The 23265-nt window shown below is 40.0% G+C and overlaps 1 protein-coding gene across 1 annotated transcript in view; it reads right to left on the bottom strand.

Moving 5' to 3' along the window:
* Positions 1 to 6729: 6729 nt before the first annotated feature.
* Positions 6730 to 23265, bottom strand: part of Cyp3a18 (cytochrome P450, family 3, subfamily a, polypeptide 18) — a 49990-nt gene continuing 33454 nt past the window's right edge. The window contains 5 exon segments of the mRNA NM_145782.2: positions 6730 to 7241; positions 10460 to 10622; positions 15894 to 16120; positions 18928 to 19088; positions 22012 to 22078. Of these exon segments, the coding sequence (NP_665725.2) occupies positions 7164 to 7241; positions 10460 to 10622; positions 15894 to 16120; positions 18928 to 19088; positions 22012 to 22078 (696 nt within the window). The 3' untranslated portion in view covers positions 6730 to 7163.

Here is a 23265-nt window from a genome sequence, read left to right as displayed (position 1 = left end):
AGAGAGTGAAGACTCCCAGCTCAAAGGACCAGTAAATATCTTCAACAAAATCATAGAAGAAAACTTCCCTACCCTAAAAAAAGAGATACCCATAGACATACAAGAAGCCTACAGAACTCCAAATAGATTGGACCAGAAAAGAAACACCTCCCGTCACATAATAGTCAAAACACCAAACGCACAAAAAAAAAGAAAGAATATTGAAAGCAGTAAGGGAAAAAGGTCAAGTAACATATAAAGGGAGACCTATCAGAATCACACCAGACTTCTCGCCAGAAACTATGAAGGCCAGAAGATCCTGGACTGATGTCATACAGACCCTAAGAGAACACAAATGCCAGCCCAGGTTACTGTATCCAGCAAAACTCTAAATTAACATTGATGGAGAAACCAAGATATTCCATGACAAAACCAAATTTACACAATATCTTTCTACAAATCCAGCACTACAAAGGATAATAAATGGTAAAGCCCAACATAAGGAGGCAAGCTATACCCTAGAAGAAGCAAGAAACTAATCGTCTTGGCAACAAAACAAAGAGAATGAAAGCACACAAACATAACCTCACAGTCAAATATGAATATAACGGGAAGCAATAATCACTATTCCTTAATATCTCTCAATATCAATGGCCTCAACTCCCCAATAAAAAGACATAGATTAACAAACTGGATACGCAACGAGGACCCTGCATTCTGCTCCCTACAGGAAACACACCTCAGAGACAAAGACAGACACTACCTCAGAGTGAAAGGCTGGAAAACAACTTTCCAAGCAAATGGTCAGAAGAAGCAAGCTGGAGTAGCCATTCTAATATCAAATAAAATCAATTTTCAACTAAAAGTCATCAAAAAAGATAAGGAAGGACACTTCATATTCATCAAAGGAAAAATCCACCAAGATGAACTCTCAATCCTAAATATCTATGCCCCAAATACAAGGGCACCTACATATGTAAAAGAAACCTTACTAAAGCTCAAAACACACATTGCACCTCACACAATAATAGTGGGAGATTTCAACACCCCACTCTCATCAATGGACAGATCATGGAAACAGAAATTAAACAGAGATGTAGACAGACTAAGAGAAGTCATGAGCCAAATGGACTTAACGGATATTTATAGAACATTCTATCCTAAAGCAAAAGGATATACCTTCTTCTCAGCTCCTCATGGTACTTTCTCCAAAATTGACCATATAATTGGTCAAAAAATGGGCCTCAACAGGTACAGAAAGATAGAAATAATCCCATGCGTGCTATCGGACCACCACGGCCTAAAAATGGTCTTCAATAACAATCAAGGAAGAATGCCCACAAATACTTGGAAATTGAACAATGCTCTACTCAATGATAACCTGGTCAAGGAAGAAATAAAGAAAGAAATTAAAAACTTTTTAGAATTTAATGAAAATGAAGGTACTACATACCCAAACTTATGGGACACAATGAAAGCTGTGCTAAGACGAAAACTCATAGCGCTGAGTGCCTGCAGAAAGAAACAGGAAAGAGCATATGTCAGCAGCTTGACAGCACACCTAAAAGCTCTAGAACAAAAAGAAGCAAATACACCCAGGAGGAGTAGAAGGCAGGAAATAATCAAACTCAGAGCTGAAATCAACCAAGTAGAAACAAAAAGGACCATAGAAAGAATCAACAGCACCAAAAGTTAGTTCTTTGAGAAAATCAACAAGATAGATAAACCCTTAGCCAGACTAACGAGAGGACACAGAGAGTGCGTCCAAATTAACAAAATCAGAAATGAAAAGGGAGACATAACTACAGATTCAGAGGAAATTCAAAAAATCATCAGATCTTACTGTAAAAACCTATATTCAACAAAACTTGAAAATCTTCAGGAAATGGACAATTTCCTAGACAGATACCAAGTACCGAAGTTAAATCAGGAACAGATAAACCAGTTAAACAACCCCATAACTCCTAAGGAAATAGAAGCAGTCATTAAAAGGTCTCCCAACCAAAAAGAGCCCAGGTCCAGACGGGTTTAGTGCAGAATTCTATCAAACCTTCATAAAAGACCTCATACCAATATTATCCAAACTATTCCACAAAATTGAAACAGATGGATCACTACCAAATACCTTTTATGAAGCCACAATTACACTTATACCTAAACCACACAAAGACACAACAAAGAAAGAGAACTTCAGACCAATTTCCCTTATGAATATCGACGCAAAAATACTCAACAAAATTCTGGCAAACCGAATCCAAGAGCACATCAAAACAATCATCCACCATGACCAAGTAGGCTTCATCCCAGGCATGCAGGGATGGTTTAATATACGGAAAACCATCAACGTGATCCATTATATAAACAAACTGAAAGAACAAAACCACATGATCATTTCATTAGATGCTGAGAAAGCATTTGACAAAATTCAACACCCCTTCATGATAAAAGTCCTGGAAAGAATAGGAATTCAAGGCCCATACCTAAACATAGTAAAAGCCATATACAGCAAACCAGTTGCTAACATTAAAATAAATGGAGAGAAACTTGAAGCAACCCCACTAAAATCAGGGACTAGACAAGGCTGCCCACTCTCTCCCTACTTATTCAATATAGTTCTTGAAGTTCTAGCCAGAGCAATCAGACAACAAAAGGAGGTCAAGGGGATACAGATCGGAAAAGAAGAAGTCAAAATATCACTATCTGCAGATGATATGATAGTATATTGAAGTGATCCCAAAAGTTCCACCAGAGAATTACTAAAGCTGATAAACAACTTCAGCAAAGTGGCTGGGTATAAAATTAACTCAAATAAATCAGTTGCCTTCCTCTATACAAAAGAGAAACAAGCCGAGAAAGAAATTAGGGAAACGACACCCTTCATAATAGACCCAAATAATATAAAGTACCTCGGTGTGACTTTAACCAAGCAAGTAAAAGATCTGTACAATAAGAACTTCAAGACACTGAAGAAGGAAATTGAAGAAGACCTCAGAAGATGGAAAGATCTCCCATGCTCATGGATTGGCAGGATTAATATAGTAAAAATGGCCATTTAACCAAAAGCAATCTACAGATTCAATGCAATCCCCATCAAAATACCAATCCAATTCTTCAAAGAGTTAGACAGAACAATTTGCAAATTCATCTGGAATAACAAAAAACCCAGGATAGCTAAAGCTATCCTCAACAATAAAAGGACTTCAGGGGGAATCACTATCCCTGAACTCAAGCAGTATTACAGAGCAATAGTGATAAAAACTGCATGGTATTGGTACAGAGACAGACAGATAGACCAATGGAATAGAATTGAAGACCCAGAAATGAACCCACACACCTATGGTCACTTGATTTTTGACAAAGGAGCCAAAACCATCCAATGGAAAAAAAATAGCATTTTCAGCAAATGGTGCTGGTTCAACTGGAGGTCAACATGTAGAAGAATGCAGATCGATCCATGCTTATCACCCTGTACAAAGCTTAAGTCCAAGTGGATCAAGGACCTTCACATCAAACCAGACACACTCAAACTAATAGAAGAAAAACTAGGGAAGCATCTGGAACACATGGGCACTGGAAAAAATTTCCTAAACAAAACACCAATGGCTTACGTTCTAAGATCAAGAATCGACAAATGGGATCTCATAAAACTGCAAAGCTTCTGTAAGGCAAAGGACACTGTGGTTAGGACAAAACAGATTGGGAAAAGATCTTTACCAATCCTACAACAGATAGAGGCCTTATATCCAAAATATACAAAGAACTCAAGAAGTTAGACCGCAGGGAAACAAATAACCCTATTAAAAAATGGGGTTCAGAGCTAAACAAAGAATTCACAGGTGAGGAATGCCGAATGGCTGAGAAACACCTAAAGAAATGTTCAACATCTTTAGTCATAAGGGAAATGCAAATCAAAACAACCCTGAGATTTCACCTCACGCCAGTGAGAATGGCTAAGATCAAAAACTCAGGGGACAACAGATGCTGGCGAGGATGTGGAGAAAGAGGAACACTCCTCCATTGTTGGTGGGATTGCAAACTGGTACAACCATTCTGGAAATCAGTCTGGAGGATCCTCAGAAAATTGGACATTGAACTGCCTGAGGATCCAGCTATACCTCTCTTGGGCATATACCCAAAAGATGCCCCAACATATAAAAAAGACACGTGCTCCACTATGTTCATCGTAGCCTTATTTATAATAGCCAGAAGCTGGAAAGAACCCAGATGCCCTTCAACAGAGGAATGGATACAGAAAATGTGGTACATCTACACAATGGAATATTACTCAGCTATCAAAAACAACGACTATGAAATTCGTAGGCAAATGGTTGGAACTGGAAAACATCATCCTGAGTGAGCTAACCCAATCACAGAAAGACATACATGGTATGCACTCATTGATAAGTGGCTATTAGCCCAAATGCTTGAATTACCCTAGATGCCTAGAACAAATGAAACTCAAGACGGATGATCAAAATGTGAATGCTTCACTCCTTCTTTAAAAGGGGAACAAGAATACCCTTGGCAGGGAAGAGAGAGGCAAAGATTAAAACAGAGACTGAAGGAACACCCATTCAGAGCCTGCCCCACATGTGGCCCATACATATACAGCCACCCAATTAGACAAGATGGATGAAGCAAAGAAGTGCAGACCGACAGGAGCCAGATGTAGATCGCTCCTGAGAGACACAGCCAGAATACAGCAAATACAGAGGCGAATGCCAGCAGCAAACCACTGAACTGACAATAGGACCCCCGTTGAAGGAATCAGAGAAAGAACTGGAAGAGCTTGAAGGGGCTCGAGACCCCATATGTACAACAATGCCAAGCAACCAGAGCTTCCAGGGACTAAGCCACTACCTAAAGACTATACATGGACTGACCCTGGACTCTGACCTCATAGGTAGCAATGAATAGCCTAGTAAGAGCACCAGTGGAAGGGGAAGCCCTCGGTCCTGCTAAGACTGAACCCCCAGTGAACTAGACTGGTGGGGGGAGGGCGGCAATGGGGGGAGGGTTGGGAGGGGAACACCCATAAGGAAGGGGAGGGGGATGTTTGCCCGGAAACCGGGAAAGGGAATAACACTCGAAATGTATATAAGAAATACTCAAGTTAATAAAAAAATAAATAAATAAAATGTAAAAAAAAAAGAAAGATAGATAGTAGATAGATTATATTGTTTATTAACATAAATATCATAAATGACAGATAAACAATGATAAATATCTTATATGATTGGTAAATAATATGATGGACAAATGATAGTAAATATATGATAGATAAATAGATGATAGTTTAGATGATTGATAAATAATATTATAGATAAATGATAGATAAAATAGATGATAGGTAGATAGGCAGATAGTTGATATATAAATAGATGATAGATAGATAGATGATAGATAGATAGATAGATAGATAGATAGATAGATAGATAGATAGATATAGACAGACAGATAAATGAGAAATAATATAAAGCAATGGAATAAAATCCCAACCTTTTAAATATTCTGACCTTTTAAAACCACTTCCTCGGGTTGGTGATTTAGCTCAGTGGTAGAGCGCTTGCCTAGCCAGCACAAGGCCCTGGGTTCAGTTCCCAGCTCCAAAAAAAAAAAAAAAACCACTTCCTCCTTCAATTTAGCTTCCTGACAGAGAAAGATGAAATTCACCAAGTACAAAATTATTTTGGGGATATAAAGGATGAAATGCTGTATAACATTTTCTCCTATACCTTTGTTTAAAAGATAATTTATATAAAAAGAATAAAGTAACTGTGTCTTTTCTGAGATCAGAAAAAGAAAAAGAAAATAACATCCTGAGTGAGGTAACCCAATCCCAGAAAAACACACATGGTATGCACTTGTTGATAAGTGGATATTAGCCCAAAAGCTCAAATTACCCAAGATGCAATCCACAAACCACAGGATGCTCAAGAAGAAAGATGACCAAAATGCATATGCTCCAACTCCTTCTTAAAAGGGGGGAAATATCCATAGGAGGGGATATGGAGGCAAATCTTAGAGCAGCGACTAAAGGAATGACCATTCAGAGCCTGCCCCCACATGTGGCCCATATATATACAGCCACCAAAACTAGATAAGGTTGATGAAACTAAAAAATGCATGCTTTAAGGGCCACATAGATCTCTCCTGAGAGACACATCCAGAGCATGTCCAATTCAGAGGTCAATGTTAGCAGCAAATCCCCCAGTGCAGGGGAATGCAGAGGGTAAGGGGGGTAGATTGGGGGAGAACACCCGTATGGGAGAGGGGAGGGGATGGGTGCTTTTGGGCAGGAAACTGGGAAAGGGAATAACATTCGAAATGTAAATAAAGAAATATATCTAATTAAAAAGTGAAAAAATTCTTCACAGGCATGCCTGGAGACTCATCTCACTCCCAGGTGATTCTAGATTCTCTGATGTTGACAATACTAACAGCCATAGAGTCCAAAGAAGTCTAAGAAAACATGGACTTTCGGAGATGTGTGAGGAGAGAAACATAATGCTACGTCAATCCTAAGAACAAGGTTTCGTCTAAGCTCTATTATAAATACTTCAAATGTGGCAGAATTAAACCATGGATACATTTCTCAAGGAATGTGTCAAATCCAAAAGGGTCAACCTCACCTACCTTTTAGAGTCAAAACAGGCTCACATGAGTGTCATCAGAAAGTGTTAGTCTCTTGTTTTATTGATTCAGTGGTTTTGCAATTGATGTGTAGAGTGACAAAAGCAAATCACACATCTTGAAAGATATATTTATTTATATTCTTAATATCATATATTTTTACAAAGAGAAAATTTGCTACACATTTACTAACTGTCAATACAACAGTTTCTATTGATAGAACTCTAGAGAAACAGCTACTGCAGTTAGAATACAGAACTGATGGAACTAACTGGAATCTGTATAGATGGTCCACAAGAATCATATGATGAACCTCCACATCTACCATTGAGTTAATAATTTTCTTTGAATCATAAAATAGATGATACACCGCAGAGCCACTGAGCCTGTTCAGTGAATTTCTGAATACTCAGTAATCGAGGAAAATTGATGAAGCCTATATTATATTGCTCTTATTCTAATGTTAATTAAATTCTCTGGTGTTCTGTGAAACAGTCTCCTTGAAGATTATAACATGGTTCCTGAGGGAAATTCACTGTCCAAATCTGGGTTTAATCTCTTGACACAAGCTTTAGGATGATGGGTCCTTCTGGTTGGAAAATTGGTTGCCTACTGATCTTCAGTGGGATCTGCAGTAATTGAACAAAAATAATGAGAAGCAGTGAGTGAACCACCAGCAAGGACAGAAGCAAGGAGAACAGATATATTATGAACACAAATACATTGTATATCAGCATGTGTGATATCAGTCATTTATATCAGCCATCTATCCTGAGTTCTTTATACCTATGTATTCACTTTATGCCTATATATATTTATATAGTAAAAAGCCCTTATCTATTTTTATACAGGAAAGTGTTAATTGAACACATATTGTGTATACAGAGCCAGGAAAAATTTATGTTCATTTGTACTCTTTAGTGACTTAAACTTTAAGTGAAAAGGACATGTGAAATCGAGCATATGGAAAATGAATTTTGAAGTCAATATAAAGTTAATTTTACATTTTTTGAAGCATAAGGTAATCCTGAATAGGTATCACAATTTCACCTCTATGGAGAGGCTCAGCTATCAGTGTGCCTGGGCATCAGATTTGCCCACTTGGTTCAGTGGTAGACAAGGACTTCAGGAAGCTCTGACCCTTGTTATTTTAGCTTCCCACGGGTTGTGCGAAAGGTGACCTTCTGAGTAATTCAATGTTTTCATAATCATTTGACTCAGTTGCTTCAGTCTGGAGGGGGAAATCATCCACTGTAGCTACTTGGTCTCAGTACAAGGCAAAAAAAAGAAAGAAAATTGTCATGGGGGAGGGGTGTCAGACTGTGGGTGACTAAAACTTGTCAGATTTCTCCAAGCCATGCTTACTTTCAAAACTAAATACTTTGTCCATGTGCCCATCTAAAGAAATGCTTCCCAGTCTTACTAGACAGCTACACTGCAGCCATCGGCCACTAAAGTCCTCCTGGCCTGGCAATGAAACAGGAAATCAGTATGTATTCCATACATGTGTGTTGGAGCATAACCATCAGGCAGTGACATGCATAGCATCCCCATTGTCTTAGTCACTGTTCTAAGTCACTTGGTCAATTCTCGTCATGGTGAGAAGGAGCATGGTAATAAGTAGGCAGGTATGGTGCTGGAGATGAAGCTGAGAGCTGCATTTTGATCCACAAGCCAAGAGAAGAACAATACTGGGCCTAGTGTGGAGTTTTGAAACCTCAAAGCCCATCCCTAATGATGCACTTATACCAACAAAGCTACAACTATTTCTTCTCAAACAGTGCCAATCCTTGATGAATAAGCATTCAAATATATGAGCCCATGAGGGCCATTCATATTCAAACCACCACACCCATTAATGAGAAATAAGACATTACATAGTTTTGAAATGAGATATTTGTCTTTAAGTTCTTCAGGAAAGATGTTTCAATGTTCTACATGTCCTATCTTGTTATTCTAACATTTTATTAGAATAATAACTTGGGTTGTGTGCATGTTCTCTAAAGACATACATAAAAATATTCACCTACATATGTTAGTTAAAATTTTAACAATAAAGTTTTAAGAACTCTTAAGACAACTGGCAACCACTCTTTAAAATATAGTGAAGAACTTTAATGTATATGTTTCCCAGCAAAGCACCACAAATACTTTATATAAGGGATGGTGTATTCTGCAATCCGAAGAAGATACAGAGAACTGAATTGGATGTTTTAGAGAAAAAGTATTGATTTGAATGAGCAACAGTGTGTGGGAACCAATTGTTGGGCTGGTCTTTTGTGCACTGTGTAAAGGTAGCCTTCATATTATTCTAATGCCAGCAGAGATCTGATTACAGGTTGGACTTTGCTATTGTTATTCTTGTGGCTGAATCATATTTTGTAAACACTCCCTCTTCTGATTGGCTTAATAAAGAACTGATGGCCTATAGCAAGCCAAGAAAGGAGAGGTGGAACTCCTGGGCAGAGATAAGCATGCTGGGAAAGAAACAGGCGAGAGGCTTCACCAACCAGATAAGGAGGAAGGAACAGGTGCCACATACTCAGGAAGTAATGGGCCATGGGGTAGAATGTAGATTAGTATAAGCTGGTTAAGTATAAGAGCTTGTTGGGAACAAGACACAGCTAAGGGTTGGGGATTTAGCTCAGTGGTAGAGCGCTTGCCTAGCACTCTCGGTCCCCAGCTCTGAGAAAAAAGAAAAGAAGAAAAAAAAGACACAGCTAAGACTAAGCTTTCATAATTAATAAAAAAAAGGTCTCCATGCCATTACTTGAGCTGCTGGTGAGTCTGAGACAGTTTGGCAACAACCAGTAGCAGAAAAGGAGTAAATGAGTCCTGATTACAATTGGGAATGCTTCTTTCAGTCTTTTGGGTATTGATTTGACCTGGAATTTCAAGGGTAAAGAGGAAGATGAAATAAGAAACAGAGACTTATTATGAAAGTATGAAAAGGAAGTTATTTTTGCTGGAGCAGAACTCCTTAAATGTGGGATCAAATGGTCAGGATGGCCTGAACACCTGAAGTGCTTGATACCTTGTAACAGTCTTGTAACAATATATCAGATCAACCCTTCTCAACTTTGGTTGTGCAGAAGTAAGGCATGTTTTAAGTCCACACCTGTGGTGAATTATTTCAATGTATCTGATTTGACCAGACATTGTGAAAGTTTAAGGCTCTTCAGTAGTTCTAAAGCACAGCCAGTGATTGGGAACCCCTGATACCTAGAAAGTTCTCTTAAGTCCTGTTATGTCTCCCACTCACAAACCATGAAAAGATGATTGATGTAAGCTGTGTACAAAACCTCTCCCCATATCCAGTTAACTTGTATTCAATTTCAAGGAGATTTCATATAGCCTTGTCCCACTAACCTGGACTGACTCTAAATAAATTCCTCATTTGAGCTTTATCCAGACACAACTCAGGGTAAAAGGACCTTAAAGTTCATATCAGACTACACATTCTTTGTTCCATACATTATTAAAATGTTTAATGAGTGTTGTGGTGGTTTGAATGAGAATGACCTCCACAGGTTTATGATTGGATATTTGGGTCCCAGTTGATGGAACTGTTTTGGGAAAGATTAGGAGGCATGGCCTACTTGGAAGTGGTGTATCACTGATGGTGAGTTTGAGGTTTCAAAAGGCTGGTACCATTCATTGCCAGTCAGTCTCTCTCTCTCTCTCTCTCTCTCTCTCTCTCTCTCTCTCTCTCTCTCTCTCTCTCTTAAACCCTTTAAAAAATACATTTCCTTGGTCATGGTTTTTTTATCACAGCAATAGAAAAGTAGCTAAGACATGCATTTTATTTTCCACATGTAAAGCTCTTAAGTCTTTTTTCTTGCCTCACCTGTGTCTTCTCACAAGGCTGGATATTGAAGTTCTGCAGGACTCCTATGACAGCAAGTTTCATGCTGATGAGAGCAAACCTCATGCCAATGCAGTTCCTGGGTCCATTTCCAAAGGGCAGATATACATAAGGATCAATGCTGCCCTTGTTCTCCTTGCTGAACCTGGAGCCACAGAAGGGATGAAAATGAGGTGATGGAACATAAAGACCCCAAGTGCTGCATGTTTGGAGTTCACTCCAGCAGGGATGGCACAGCCTACGCGTGTGAACTTGTAGCTGAACTCTTGCTGCAGGTGCCTGACTAAAAACCTGTGAGCTAAGGGTCCTTCCCACTTGCACCAAAATATAGGCACTCGCTGTGTTGTTGAGACAAATTAAAGTAAATGCCTTAAACACACAAAAAAAATCCCATCCAGAAATGGTGACCTGAAGGTCATATTGGGATTGGATAAATGAAGGCTTAGTAGGTTCCTGCCTCACACTTAAGGGGGATGTGAGGAAACTCTGTTACTATGGGGAACGCTAATTTCCCCTCCCTCTCACTGCTAACCTTCCCTCTCATTTCTTTCCTTTCTTTGTAGTGCTCCTCATTTGGATTTTCCTTAATTTCTTCTTCCTCTCTCCTTTTCTCTGAATTGTTTTTCCTTTCTCCCCTCCTCCATAGAATAGCTGAAGTCAAATAATTTTCTGGGGCACCGGACAAGTTTCTATTGTAGTTTCATGCATGACTTTCCTGTCTACCTTCTCCATGAAGCTAAAAAATAAATCTACTGAGCACTTAGAGCTTAATTTATTCAAATGTGATTTTTTTTTATTATTTTAGTATATAAATGAAAATAAATGCTCCTCAAAAGGTGAGAAGAATAGGACTAATTGGTGTTTTAAAACTATTTTTATATTTTGGAGAGAAAATGAAATATTTACTTGTGATACGCTATACAATATTATGGGGATATAGACAAATTGGGTTGTGTGTGGACAGAGAGTTCATACAGTAGACACAAGTTCATTATAATATTATATGGGGCTTGGGAGATGGCTCATGCAGGAAGAAAGTACTGGTATGGCAAGTATGAAGTCCTAGGTTTGATCCCAGCAACTTCCACAGAAAGTTGGTCATGGTGTTGTGTGCCTTGCAGTTGCAAGATGAGAGGTGGGAATAATTAGAACCCCAGAGTGCACTACTCCACTTAGTGAAATCCTAGGCCAATGAGATGTCCTGTCACAAACAGAAGGCACAGGGCAGTAGAGTGTAGAATCTGAGGTTTGCTCCAGACTTCAGACATAACGATAATCATGTTCATCCAGTTGTGCACATATACATACATATATATGTTCCTCCAACACACACACGTGCACGTGTGCACGCATGTGTGTGTGTGTGTGTGTGTGTGTGTGTGTGTACCCCTATAAGCACCTGTACACACACATGGATCCCCCTACACAAAAAAATCATATGGATTCATAACCTATAACACACTTACAGGTCAAATATTCTATACACATTTAGGTTTCTCACTGACTGACTCGATTCTGGTCATCATCTGCATGTGCTGTTTGATGACTGTATGAGTCAAAGAAAAGCAAAGTGATGGGCTGTGAACTACAGGAGGCAGGAATAGTGAGACTGGGGGAAAACCATAGATGTTATGGTCAAGAGAGCAGAGAAATCAATCAACTCTGATAGACCCCTTCCATATGTCCAGTGTGCAGTCATAATGATGGCACTAGGGCCACCACTGCCAACAGGTGGATGAGCCTATGAAATCTGAGAGCCAGACTCACTCTCCTTTCAAGCCACTGTCTTAAATTTTATTCTTGGTTTTGCTTTCCAACACAGTAGGGCAGCACAATCCATTTTTAAAGTGAAAACTTGCCTAACTCCTGACCTTGACTCTAACAAGGATGTTCAAGCCATTTCCAAGGAGGAATATCTTAGACTCAGGGGAGACTCAGGCTTTCTTGGATACTGGGAAGAAACTGGCCCAGGATGGCAGATTAAGACAGGACTGGAATTCTGGATGGTCTCTGTTGTCTCCAACTTCCAGACCTCTACTTGTGCTATTATGTCTATTCAGGAAAAGGTTTCTAATCAAATGGATGAGGGAAACTGTTTCCTAGAGCTGGTGATAGAGCAAATGAGATGGATCAGTGGACAAAGGAGCTTGCTGCCAAGCCTGATGGCATGAGTCCCATCCTCAGGGTCCACATGGTAGAAGGGTAAAGCAAGTCCCCCAAAGTTGACCTCTGATGTCCACACACATGCTGTGCATGCACACCACCCCTTTTTTGACACAAATCTAGTAAAATCTTCTAAAGCTTGCAATAAATTCACAAAGGTAAAAGTACTTGAAAGAAAAAAGTTCTCATTTCTAAAACTAGGTAGTACTTTACTAAATTAAAGCAGAATAGAGTCACTCAAGAAAATATACCTAAGCAATGAATATCCTAGTAAGAGCACCAGTGGAAGGGGAAGCCCTGGGTCCTGCTAAGACTGAACCCCCAGTGAACTAGATTGTTGGGGGGAGGGCGGCAATGGGGGAAGGATGGGGAGGGGAATACCCATAAAAAAGGGGAGGGGGAGGGATTAGGGGGATGTTTGCCCGGAAACCAGGAAAGGGAATAACACTCGAAATGTATATAAGAAATACTCAAGTTAATTTAAAAAAAAAGAAGATATACCTACTATGAAACAGCAGATTGCTTGTGATTTACTTTAAGTAAACAGTAACTCAAAATATAGCTGAAATACTGCTTTTCTAGGTCTCTATGTGCAACAACAGATGTGCCTCCAAAAGGATAGGTATCACCTTATTAATGAGGTTATGGTTAACATGCTGGCACTCTCAATAGTATATTTGTGTGATTTTGACAATAAGAATCACTTTAGAATTTTTTTAAGTTCTAATTCCAAGGACTTGGGAGATGCTCAGTGATCAAGAGAGCTCACTGCCCTTGCAAAAGACCTGAGTTTGGTCCTCAGAACCCACAATGGATAGTTCACAGCCTCTTGTAACTCAAGTTCTAGAAGACCTGATGTCTTCTGGTCTCTTCCCTCACCCCCCCCACTCTCTCTCTCCCTCCATGCCCCTATGGATCAGGATAAGCTGTAGCTCTTAGTTACTATCACATTGCCAACCTGTATGCCACCATGGTTCCTGTCATTATGATAAAAAACAAAGCCTCTGAAACTGTAAACAAGTCCTCAATTAATTGTTTTCTCTTATTTCAATAATTGACTTGGCCATAGTGTCCTTTCACAGAAATAGAACAGTGGCAAAGACAGAATTTGGTACCAGGGACTGGGGTATCACTGTGACAAGTCCGACCATGCTGTTTGTTGGGGGAACAGGAGAAGCATTTTGGACTTTGAACTAGGAAAGTGGTTGACTTCTTTAAGCAGGGTTTAATGGGCCATCTTAGTTGGAGCATGGAGAATTCTGCTGAGAGAGGTGTGAACTGTGACAGCCTGGTTCAAGAAATTTCAGAGAAGAATATTAGTAATAGGCCTAGAAATCACTCCTGTAATATTTTATCAAAAGAATTGGCTGTCAAAAAAAATCTGTCTGAAGTTAAATTGAAGAGTTTTGGACTAATGGTGTTGGCAAAGGAGATTTCAAGACATCAGAGGAGGTATTGACTTTGTCACATGTTTATTTGTGTTCTCTGTTATGTACATAGATCTATAATGATAAGAAGCAGACTGAATAAGGAAAAATAGAAAGTGTATGTTTGAAAAGAAAAGGGGCAGCAGGAAGTTCTATAGAGCCAAGTCCTGTGCTTGAGGAGATAAACAGACCCCAGCCAGCTAAGCTTTCAACTTGAGAAAAGGAACTAAAGGTAAGCTTCAACAGTGAAGGGAACCATCTACAACAAAAATATGATGCATATGTATTTGAAAGAGGTGGTCAAGTTCTAGCTCTAGCGAGTAGCAGAACTTGGCAGCTTCAGCCACGTGGTTCTGGCTTTAGAGTCAAGGATACAGGAAAGGTATTATGAAATCTCCCTCCATGACTAACTAAAGCTGTAGAAGCCAGACATATATCAAGGGTGACCCTGCATGGAGGCCCAGAGAGGCCATTAAGTGTAGCTGTAAAGGAAGCCTGGATTTCACTGGAGATGCCAAGATGTTAGAGATTCCAGATTCTCAGGATTCCTTCTAAGGAAAGCTGGAGACCAAGAGTAGAACCAGCCCAACAGAAAGAAGTGTGTTGCAGTCAACAAAGCTGAAAGGATTGGAGAGCTAAAGAATACCTTGACATCAAACTTGGAGGTACAGTACTTGGAGTCTGTCCTGCTGTGGTTTGGTATTGCTTTGGTCCAGTATTTTCCTTACTGTGGTCCCTCTTTTCCCTTTTGGAATGGTGATGTAAATCCTGTACCATTGTATGTTGGGAGTTATATGACCTGGTTTTTATTTTTATTTTCCAGGGGATTATAATTAAGAGATTGCCTTGAATTTCAGAAGAGACATTGAATTTTGTACTTTTAAACAATGTTGAGACTCTGATAGACTAGGGGGACTTCTGAAGTTAAACTGAATGTTTTTTTTGCATTATAATATGGCTACAAGCTTGTGAGGACCAGGGAGTAAAATGTAGTGGTTTGTATAATAAAGATTCCCATATCTGATTACTTAGTCACCTGGGAGTAACACTATTTGAAAGGATTAGAAGGATTAGGATGTGAGGCCTTGTTGGAAGATTTATGTCCTGGAGATGGGCTTTGAAGTTTCAAAAGCCCATGCTAAGCCCAGAGTCTCTTTTTCTGCATATAGGTCAGGATGTACCTCCCAGTTACTGTCACAGCACCTGCTTGCATGCCACCATGCTCCCTATCATGATGATATGGACTAAACCCCTGAAACTGTAAGCAAGTCTCTAAATAAATGGTTTTTTTTTTCATAATTGTTGCCTTGATCATGGCACATATCTTAGATGTTTTATCGGTTTGAATAGACACCATGACTGTGGCAACTCTTAAAAAGGAAAACATTTAATTGACACTGGCTTACAGTTTTAGAGGTTCAGTCCATTATCATAATGATGGGTAGCATAACATGACACAGGTAGACTTGGTACTAGAGGAATCAAGAGTTCGACATTTTGATCTGAAGGCAGCCAGAAAGTGACTTGCTTCTGCAGGTTGTCAACAGGAGGATCTCTCCCATACTGGGTGGATCTTGAACGTAAGACCTCCAAGCCCACCCCCACAGTGACACATTTTCTCCAGGGCCACACCTATTCCAAAAGCACATACCTCTTAACAGTGGCACTCTCTGTGGGCAAAGCATTGAAACACATGAGCCTATGGAGGCCATACCCATTCAACCCATGACAGTATCTCTTCACAGCACGGAACAGCAAATGAAACAGATGTTACATATTTAACCTGCCTGGTTCATGGTGGAAACCCCTTTCCAACACCTCTGTACCTTTCAGGGTTGAATTCCTCAGGCTCTAGCCAGTACTCAGGGTTCCGATGAAGAGGATAGATTGGTATCGTAACTACAGTCCCTTTGGGAATAAAAACTCCATTGATTTCCACATCCTTTTTTGAGACTCTGTCTAGCCTGGTAGCAATTGGGTACAATCTTAGACTTTCATTCACCACCATGTCCAGGTACTCCATTTCCATCAGAGCATCATAGGTGACAGGTGCCTGGGAAAAGGACACAGATGTTTCCAGATGAGGCTTGGATTTGACCTTCAGTCCAGTCTGTAGTGCTATTTCATATCAGAAGCTCTCAGGTATGACCCCAATTAGTGGAAAAGCTTAGTCTTAGTAAATCATTCTACACCTATGAGGTATAAGTATAAAATATTGGAGCCATTAGAATACTCCCATGCCCAGATGCCCCATTCTCATTTGGGACACTCCCATGCCTAGATCCCCCCATGCTAGGCACTGTAATACTCTGATTTCTTTTTCCCTGTGAGTGTATATGACCAATATATTATGACAGTTACACTCAGACAAAGTGGTCTCATTCATTTCCATAGGCTATTGGCTGACACCAAAGAAATATGTCATTGCAAGGAACAAACTCCCTGCTCCTGGTCCAACCAGGCTGACAATAACAATACCACATGTGATAGCACCTGTGATTTCAGACAGGATTAGTTCACTGAAAAGTACAATGAAGGGTTCTTGGTAAGATGACAGACTGGGTGCTGCCTTTGTGTGATCTGGTGAAGGAGAAGAAAATACCCTTTCTAGAGAAAGAAAGAGAGGAAGAACTTCAGAAACACAAAAAGAAGGTGGAACAGGTTAAAAGCCTGAGAGAAGAGATGGGTGAACTCATGGAAAAGAAGCCAGCTGAACTGAAGTTGGCTCCAGCTGCCCTGTGTCCCAGTTCAGGAAGGAGGGTTAGTCAAAGGTACCCCAAAAGTTAAACCAGAGGATCTGATTGAAAGAGACTGCAGCACCACCTTCAAGAAAAACTCCCACCTCTCACAAGCTCAAAACCAATGCAGGCCTGAATGAGATAACAATGTCTTCATTGACAAAATGAGTCCCATAGTCACTCAGTAAGACTGAGAGAACTTAGTGTTGTAAATTGACCCATGAACAAGGCCAGAAAATTGGGGACAACCATAAGACACAGACTCTTTTGGTGAATCTAGGATATTCAAGGTGACAGTGCTAACTGAGACTCCCTGAGTATATATTTAGAAGACTCTAGGTCAACACCACATTGATACCAGTATATTTAGAAGATTCTAGGTTAACACAACATTGATACCAGTGAGCCTCTGTTTATTATTTCACTATTCACAATAGCCAAGAAGTAGAACCGGACTTGGTGTCCAAGTAGAGACGAATGGATGGGTAAACCAAATGGGGTGCTTGTGCAAAGCAGAATGTCTTTTAACTATGAAGATATGAAACCAAAAAGTTTTCTGGAAACAGGTGCACTTAGAGATCATTAGGTTAAGTAAGGCAAACTAGGATCAAAAAGAGTGTGGAGGGCAGGAGAGAGGGAGGCAAGGAGGCGGGGAGGACAGACAGGAAAATAGAGAGGGAGGGAGGGAAAGGTGTGAAATGAAAACAGATCTACATGCAATTTAGGGGAATCCTGGTAAGAGAGGTCAGGGAGGATGCAGGATGGCAAAGTAGGAGGATGAACATGAGTCCGTTTTAATGCCATGCATATGAGAATGACCCAGAGAATCAGATTGCTTTGTGTGCTAACTTTTAAAAGGATATAAATTTTAAAATGTTTAAAACCATTTCCAATAGGGACCAGAAGCCATGGTCAACAGCATCCTTGGTAGCTGGATGAGCGTAACAGTTGTTGCTTCTGGGCCTGATGATGAATTCTGGAGGACATGTGTTTTGCCCCACTCTGCCCGAACAGCCACATGAGTCCCAGATAACTTCACAATTCCAAACCTCCCATTTGAGCAAGGAGATGGAGAGAGCCTGGGTATCATTATGTCTGTCACCTTTGGTGACATTTAAAAGACCATCCTGTAGATTTAGAATTTGGTTTAGAGGGACTGTGAGATGGGTAAAGATAGCTGCCAAGACTGAAGGCTTGAACTTGGTCTCTAACAAAATTGTGGAAAGAGAGACCCAACTCCTGCAAGTTATTCTTTGACCTCAATACATGTGCTGTGGCATGGACACTTAGGCACACACAGAGTAAATAAATAAATAAAACAATCATCAACAACAACAACAATAAACAATTGGCTTAGAAATTGAAGATACTGGCTCATCCCTTGACTTCTTTACCTCTAGCTATATCACTGAGTGCATTCCCATACAGCTAGGGTTAAAACATAAGCCAATTCTAAGGGTTTAATCTGGAGACTCCGAAGACAATGAGAGAACCTGTCTGGCACATGGACTGTAAAGAAGGCTATTGTCAGCAGAGGGTGCAGATACACAAAGAAACTATTCAAGTGATGCTAGTTAGCACCAGAAGACTTCAGACAGGAAGTAGTCTGATACACTATCTATACGATTACCAACCATAGAAAAGAAAAAACCTTCCTAGCTCAACTCATGTATATCACACACATAAATGCCATGCTATTGGACTGGACAGCAGAGCCATTTTGAGAGTAATATCTAGTCAGCATGCTGAGATCAATGAAGGCCAGGCTAGCACACCTTAAATAGCCAGGAGAATATCTCACAGTTATCAGCAGAGATAATTGTCCAGACACATGGATATTGACACGTCATTATACTTAAGAGCCATACCAGTTTCCTGGGTATCTCCTACCTGGCTCTATTGTCATTATATATAACAAATCCATCAGAACTAGCACTCTATTAAAGATTATGTATTTATGGGTCACATTCATTTCCTATGTCCCTCCCTTTATTTCTTTTTTAGACTCTTGCTAGGTGGAAGAACTATTGTATAGCTCTCTGTAAAAATTCTCATTGCAAGTGAGACGTGTTCTTATTAGTCTTTTACCTCTGCCTTCCCCCTCCTGGTACCATCCACTCACCTTATTGGGCAGAGCTCTATCAATCTCATTCTGGAGTTTCTTTTGCACATTGGGGCGAGTGGCCAGTTCATACATTATGAAGGAAATGGAGGTGCTTGTGGCATCATAACCCCCAAAAATGAAAATAATAGCTTGTGCTGCCATTTCTAGATCAGAAAGAGCTAAATGGAAAAAAAATTTTTCAGAAAAAAATGTCAAAGCAGAACATCATAGTTGAGATGAGAAGAAATTCAAATGGTACTCCCAGCTGTCTAGAGACGAACAGAGAAAGGCAGTTTACAGTAACTGGGACTGAGTTCCACTCTGGTATCTGTTTGAAACACCAGAAAAAGGTCAAATTATTATTATACTTTAAATATACTTTATGTGTATGAGTGTTTTATCTGCATGTATATCTGTGTACCACATATATCCCTAGTGTCTATGGAAAACAAGAGAGGGCCTGTGACATCAGATTCTATGTGATTGGAATTACGAATGCCTATGAGCTGTCATATGGATGTTGTTAATGGAATCTTGGTCCTCTGGAAGAGCAGTCAGTACTGTTAACTGCTGAGCATTCTCTTCAGTCCCAAGGTCAAATTATTTTAATTTTGGATTTAATAATCTAAGATCTGTATTATTGTTGACCACCTCTGTTAGGCTAAATTTATATCATTACAATAGGGCAATTTCAAGAGACAGGATTCTCTCCAATCTATACTGTTATCATAGTGTGGGATTAAAACAAAGTATTGTCATAGTTCACAGTGATTTTTTTTACCTCACAGGATCTGAAATCACCTAAGAGATGAGCTCCCTGGCATGCTGTCATGGTATAATCTAGACTTAATTTCTTTCTGGATATGCTTATTATGGTTTGTCTTGATTAAGTTTATTGATCTTGTCTCCAAATATTTACTTTCATTTGTGTGTGTGTGTGTGTGTTTGTGTGTGTGCGTGTGTGTGCGTGTCCATGGAGGCCAGAAGATGGTGTCAAATTCCTTGGAATTGGAGTTGCAAGTGGTTGTGAGCTCTGGAAGAGCAGCAAGTGTTCATTAACTGTTGAGCCACTGTTTCAGTTCTGGAAGACCTATCTTAATTATGGCATCATTCCATGAGGTAGCTTCCTGGACTAAATAAAAAGGAGAAAATGAGCTGAGGGCCAGCACTCCTATTTCCTGGATGCAGATGAAGTGCGATCAGCTGCCTTGAACACCTGATGCCATGACTCCTACCTCCATGATGGACCATGATGGGGGCCAATATGCACTGGCCAAAACCCATAGAATACAGAGACCAGGATTCAGCCCCACATAAACAATCTCAGTATAGGTCCATCTTATAACAGTTGCACCAGTCTGCAGGACAGGGTGTTTGGATGGTTGGGTGGGTGTTACATGTACCCTTAGGCACTAGCAGATTAGAGATCTCTACACTTTCTTTTCAGTTCTTCTGTGAACAGAAATCACCTTATAAATAAAGGTTGTTTTTAGGAATCAAAATTATAGAAGGGTTGGTAAGATGGATCAGTGGATAAAGGTACTTGGTCAGCAGTCCAGGTGAACTGATTTTGGTTCCTGGACCCATGTAAAGAGAAACCTGATTCTACAAAGTTATCTTGTGATGTCCACATGCATATCACAGCAGGTGTACTCCTCCATGCCACACACACAAATGCTGCTGTTGTTGCTGCTGCTGCTGCTGCTGCTGCTGCTGATACTGATGATGATGATGATGATAATGATGATGATGATGATGATGATGATGATGATCAGATTAAGAAAACGTGAATGAAAGTTGGCTAGAGATGGCTCAGAGACTAAGAGCTTCAGTTTTGCAAGAGGGGAGAGCCTGAGTTCAAATCACAGAACTCACATATATATGTATGGTCACACATCCTGGTAATTAAATCAAGGTGGGAATGGGGATAGGAAGGCCACTGAGGCTTGGTGGCTGCCAGACTAGATCCAGATTCATTTAGGAACCCTGTTTCAAATGATTAAGACAGCAACAGAGCAGAATACCAATATTCTCCTTTGGTCTTTGTGAGCACATTCACACACCACATACATTGCATATACATGCCATACACACACACACACACACACACACACACACACACATACACACACACCACACATGCTCATACACACACACACCATACATACCACATACAAACACACACATATCATACACACTACATAACCATAAATATCACATACAAACACACACATAACACACACACACACACACACACAAATAAAAAGGAACTAAAATGAACAAAATGGTAAGGAACCACAATGTTACACAAAGGATCCTGGGTAGACATGCATAAGACAGTTGAATGTAAAATAACTAATAATCAAAGAATTATAGCAGAGAATGCCAGAGGTCATATTCATAGAAGCAGGTGAACACAGTTTTTAAATAATTAAGAATAGGATTTAAATTTTTTAAATACTAAAGAGCAAAACATTCCTGTATTCTGAGTGATGACAGGTGAGAACAGAATAAATGATTGAGCTGGAAGCCATCATTCTGTACCTATAACAGTATAATAGTTTCCATTTCAAAGCATACACAGATGATATGAAACCAGGGGGACAAGAATGAAGAGGGGCAGGGTATATTGTTTCCCAGATGCTGCTTACACAGAGAAGTAAAAATAAACTGGAGATAAAGCTGTTGAACACAATTCCACCACTCACTTCCATTGGTCACCCCTACCTCTGGACAGTGTGCTTCCTGGGAGGGCCAAGATATAAATTCCTAGACAGGGATCCAGAATCAGTGAGATGGGATAATTTGATAATCAGAATTTTCTCTGTCATAGATGACCCAGCACTGAGGAATTCTGGGCATAAAGTGCTCCTCTGTCACTGCCCTACATGCTCTGGTCACACTTACATGGGTGTCCTTCCAGAAAGTTCCTGTGGATACCATACTTATCATCCATGTGCGTGACATGGGTGTCTTTCTGAAATTTGGCAGAAACGCTCCAATGCCTATACTGCTACCACCCACCTGTCCCCAGCATGCAGATTCCTGGCACCCTCTCCCCTGGGCTTCTTGATCCACACACTGTGAAGCATCATGGGTTACCTTTCTGGGACTCTTGGCCTTTGGAGTTCTGAGTATTCATCATCAGTTGAAGAAAATCCACTCGGCTCTGGAAGCAGAAAGAGAAATGTCAATGATGGACGTTTAGTTGGAAGTCAGACTTGAAATGGGTTCACCTCCCTTCTAAGAATAAAATTGTCTCCAGGAGTTTACAAGTGTGGCTTGAGTCATCGATGAATACAAGCATCTATGGGACTTTAAAATTGCTCCCTGTTTAAGAGTACTGAATGCATTTGCAAAGGACCTGGGTTCGGTTCCCAGCACCCATATGGTGACTCACAACTACTTATAAACTCCGTTCCAGTGGATTCAATGTCCTTTTCTGGTCCCTACAGGCACTGCACATACTTCATGCATAGGCATACAGGCAGAAAAAGGCACCCATACACTTAAAATTAAAGGAAAATTAAAGCATCTACCGCCAAACCTTGGGGAGCAGGACATTTCCCTGAGAGAAATGCAGCTTTTAGTCTTTGTTCCTTTGGTCTAAGTGTCTCTGGCTCATGAGCAAACTCCTGGTCAGAGAGCTGCTGACTCCTCTCATTGCATTTGCTCAGGAAAGTTCCCAAACTCCAATTCTCTGTTCTCTTCCACAGTGCTTAACCAACAGCCTCCTTAATTAATTCTATCTGTAGTGCTCATTGCCTTGTTTTGTGCAAGCATCCCCTGGTGCGCCACAGTCCAGATATTACAAAATTCTAAGTGATATTATAGGTCTCCCTGATCTGGAGATGGGAATTTTGAAACTTCCAGGCCACAAACAGCAAAGCTAGAGTAACAGCTAGCAAATTATTTGTCCAGAGAAAATATTTATCTATTGGGCTTGGGGTCTCACTGTCAAGAAAATACCCCCACACAAAGCAAGGCTTACTCAAATTTAACATGGGCTAAACTTTACCAGTTATGATAATATTTCTGTTGAAGACTATGTCAAGAGGTTTAAGATAGAAATCATTTTTGATATTAACTTTAGAGACAGAATAATAGTAGGTATCATTTCTAAGTACAAATTCTATTTTTGGCATTTTTTTCAGTGAAGGGTGGTGACAATGTTATTTGACTGGTACTTATCTCAGTTCATAGTAACTATCCTTCCTTTTGGCAAATCTGACACTGTTTCTCTCATTCTTTCTCACATTGAAACACCCAGCACTTATCTTCTCCCTAAGATATAAATACCATCTTTCTCTAATCATAGTTTTCTCTATTTATTTTTAAAAGGACACAAAGGAAAGT

The sequence above is a fragment of the Rattus norvegicus genome, chromosome 12, assembly GCF_021556685.1.
Source record: "Rattus norvegicus strain SHRSP/BbbUtx chromosome 12, alternate assembly SHRSP_T2T, whole genome shotgun sequence".
Taxonomy (NCBI): Eukaryota; Metazoa; Chordata; class Mammalia; order Rodentia; family Muridae; genus Rattus; species Rattus norvegicus.
The sequence above is the reverse complement of the archived record's forward strand: the minus strand, read 5'-3'. Positions and strand labels throughout refer to the sequence as shown.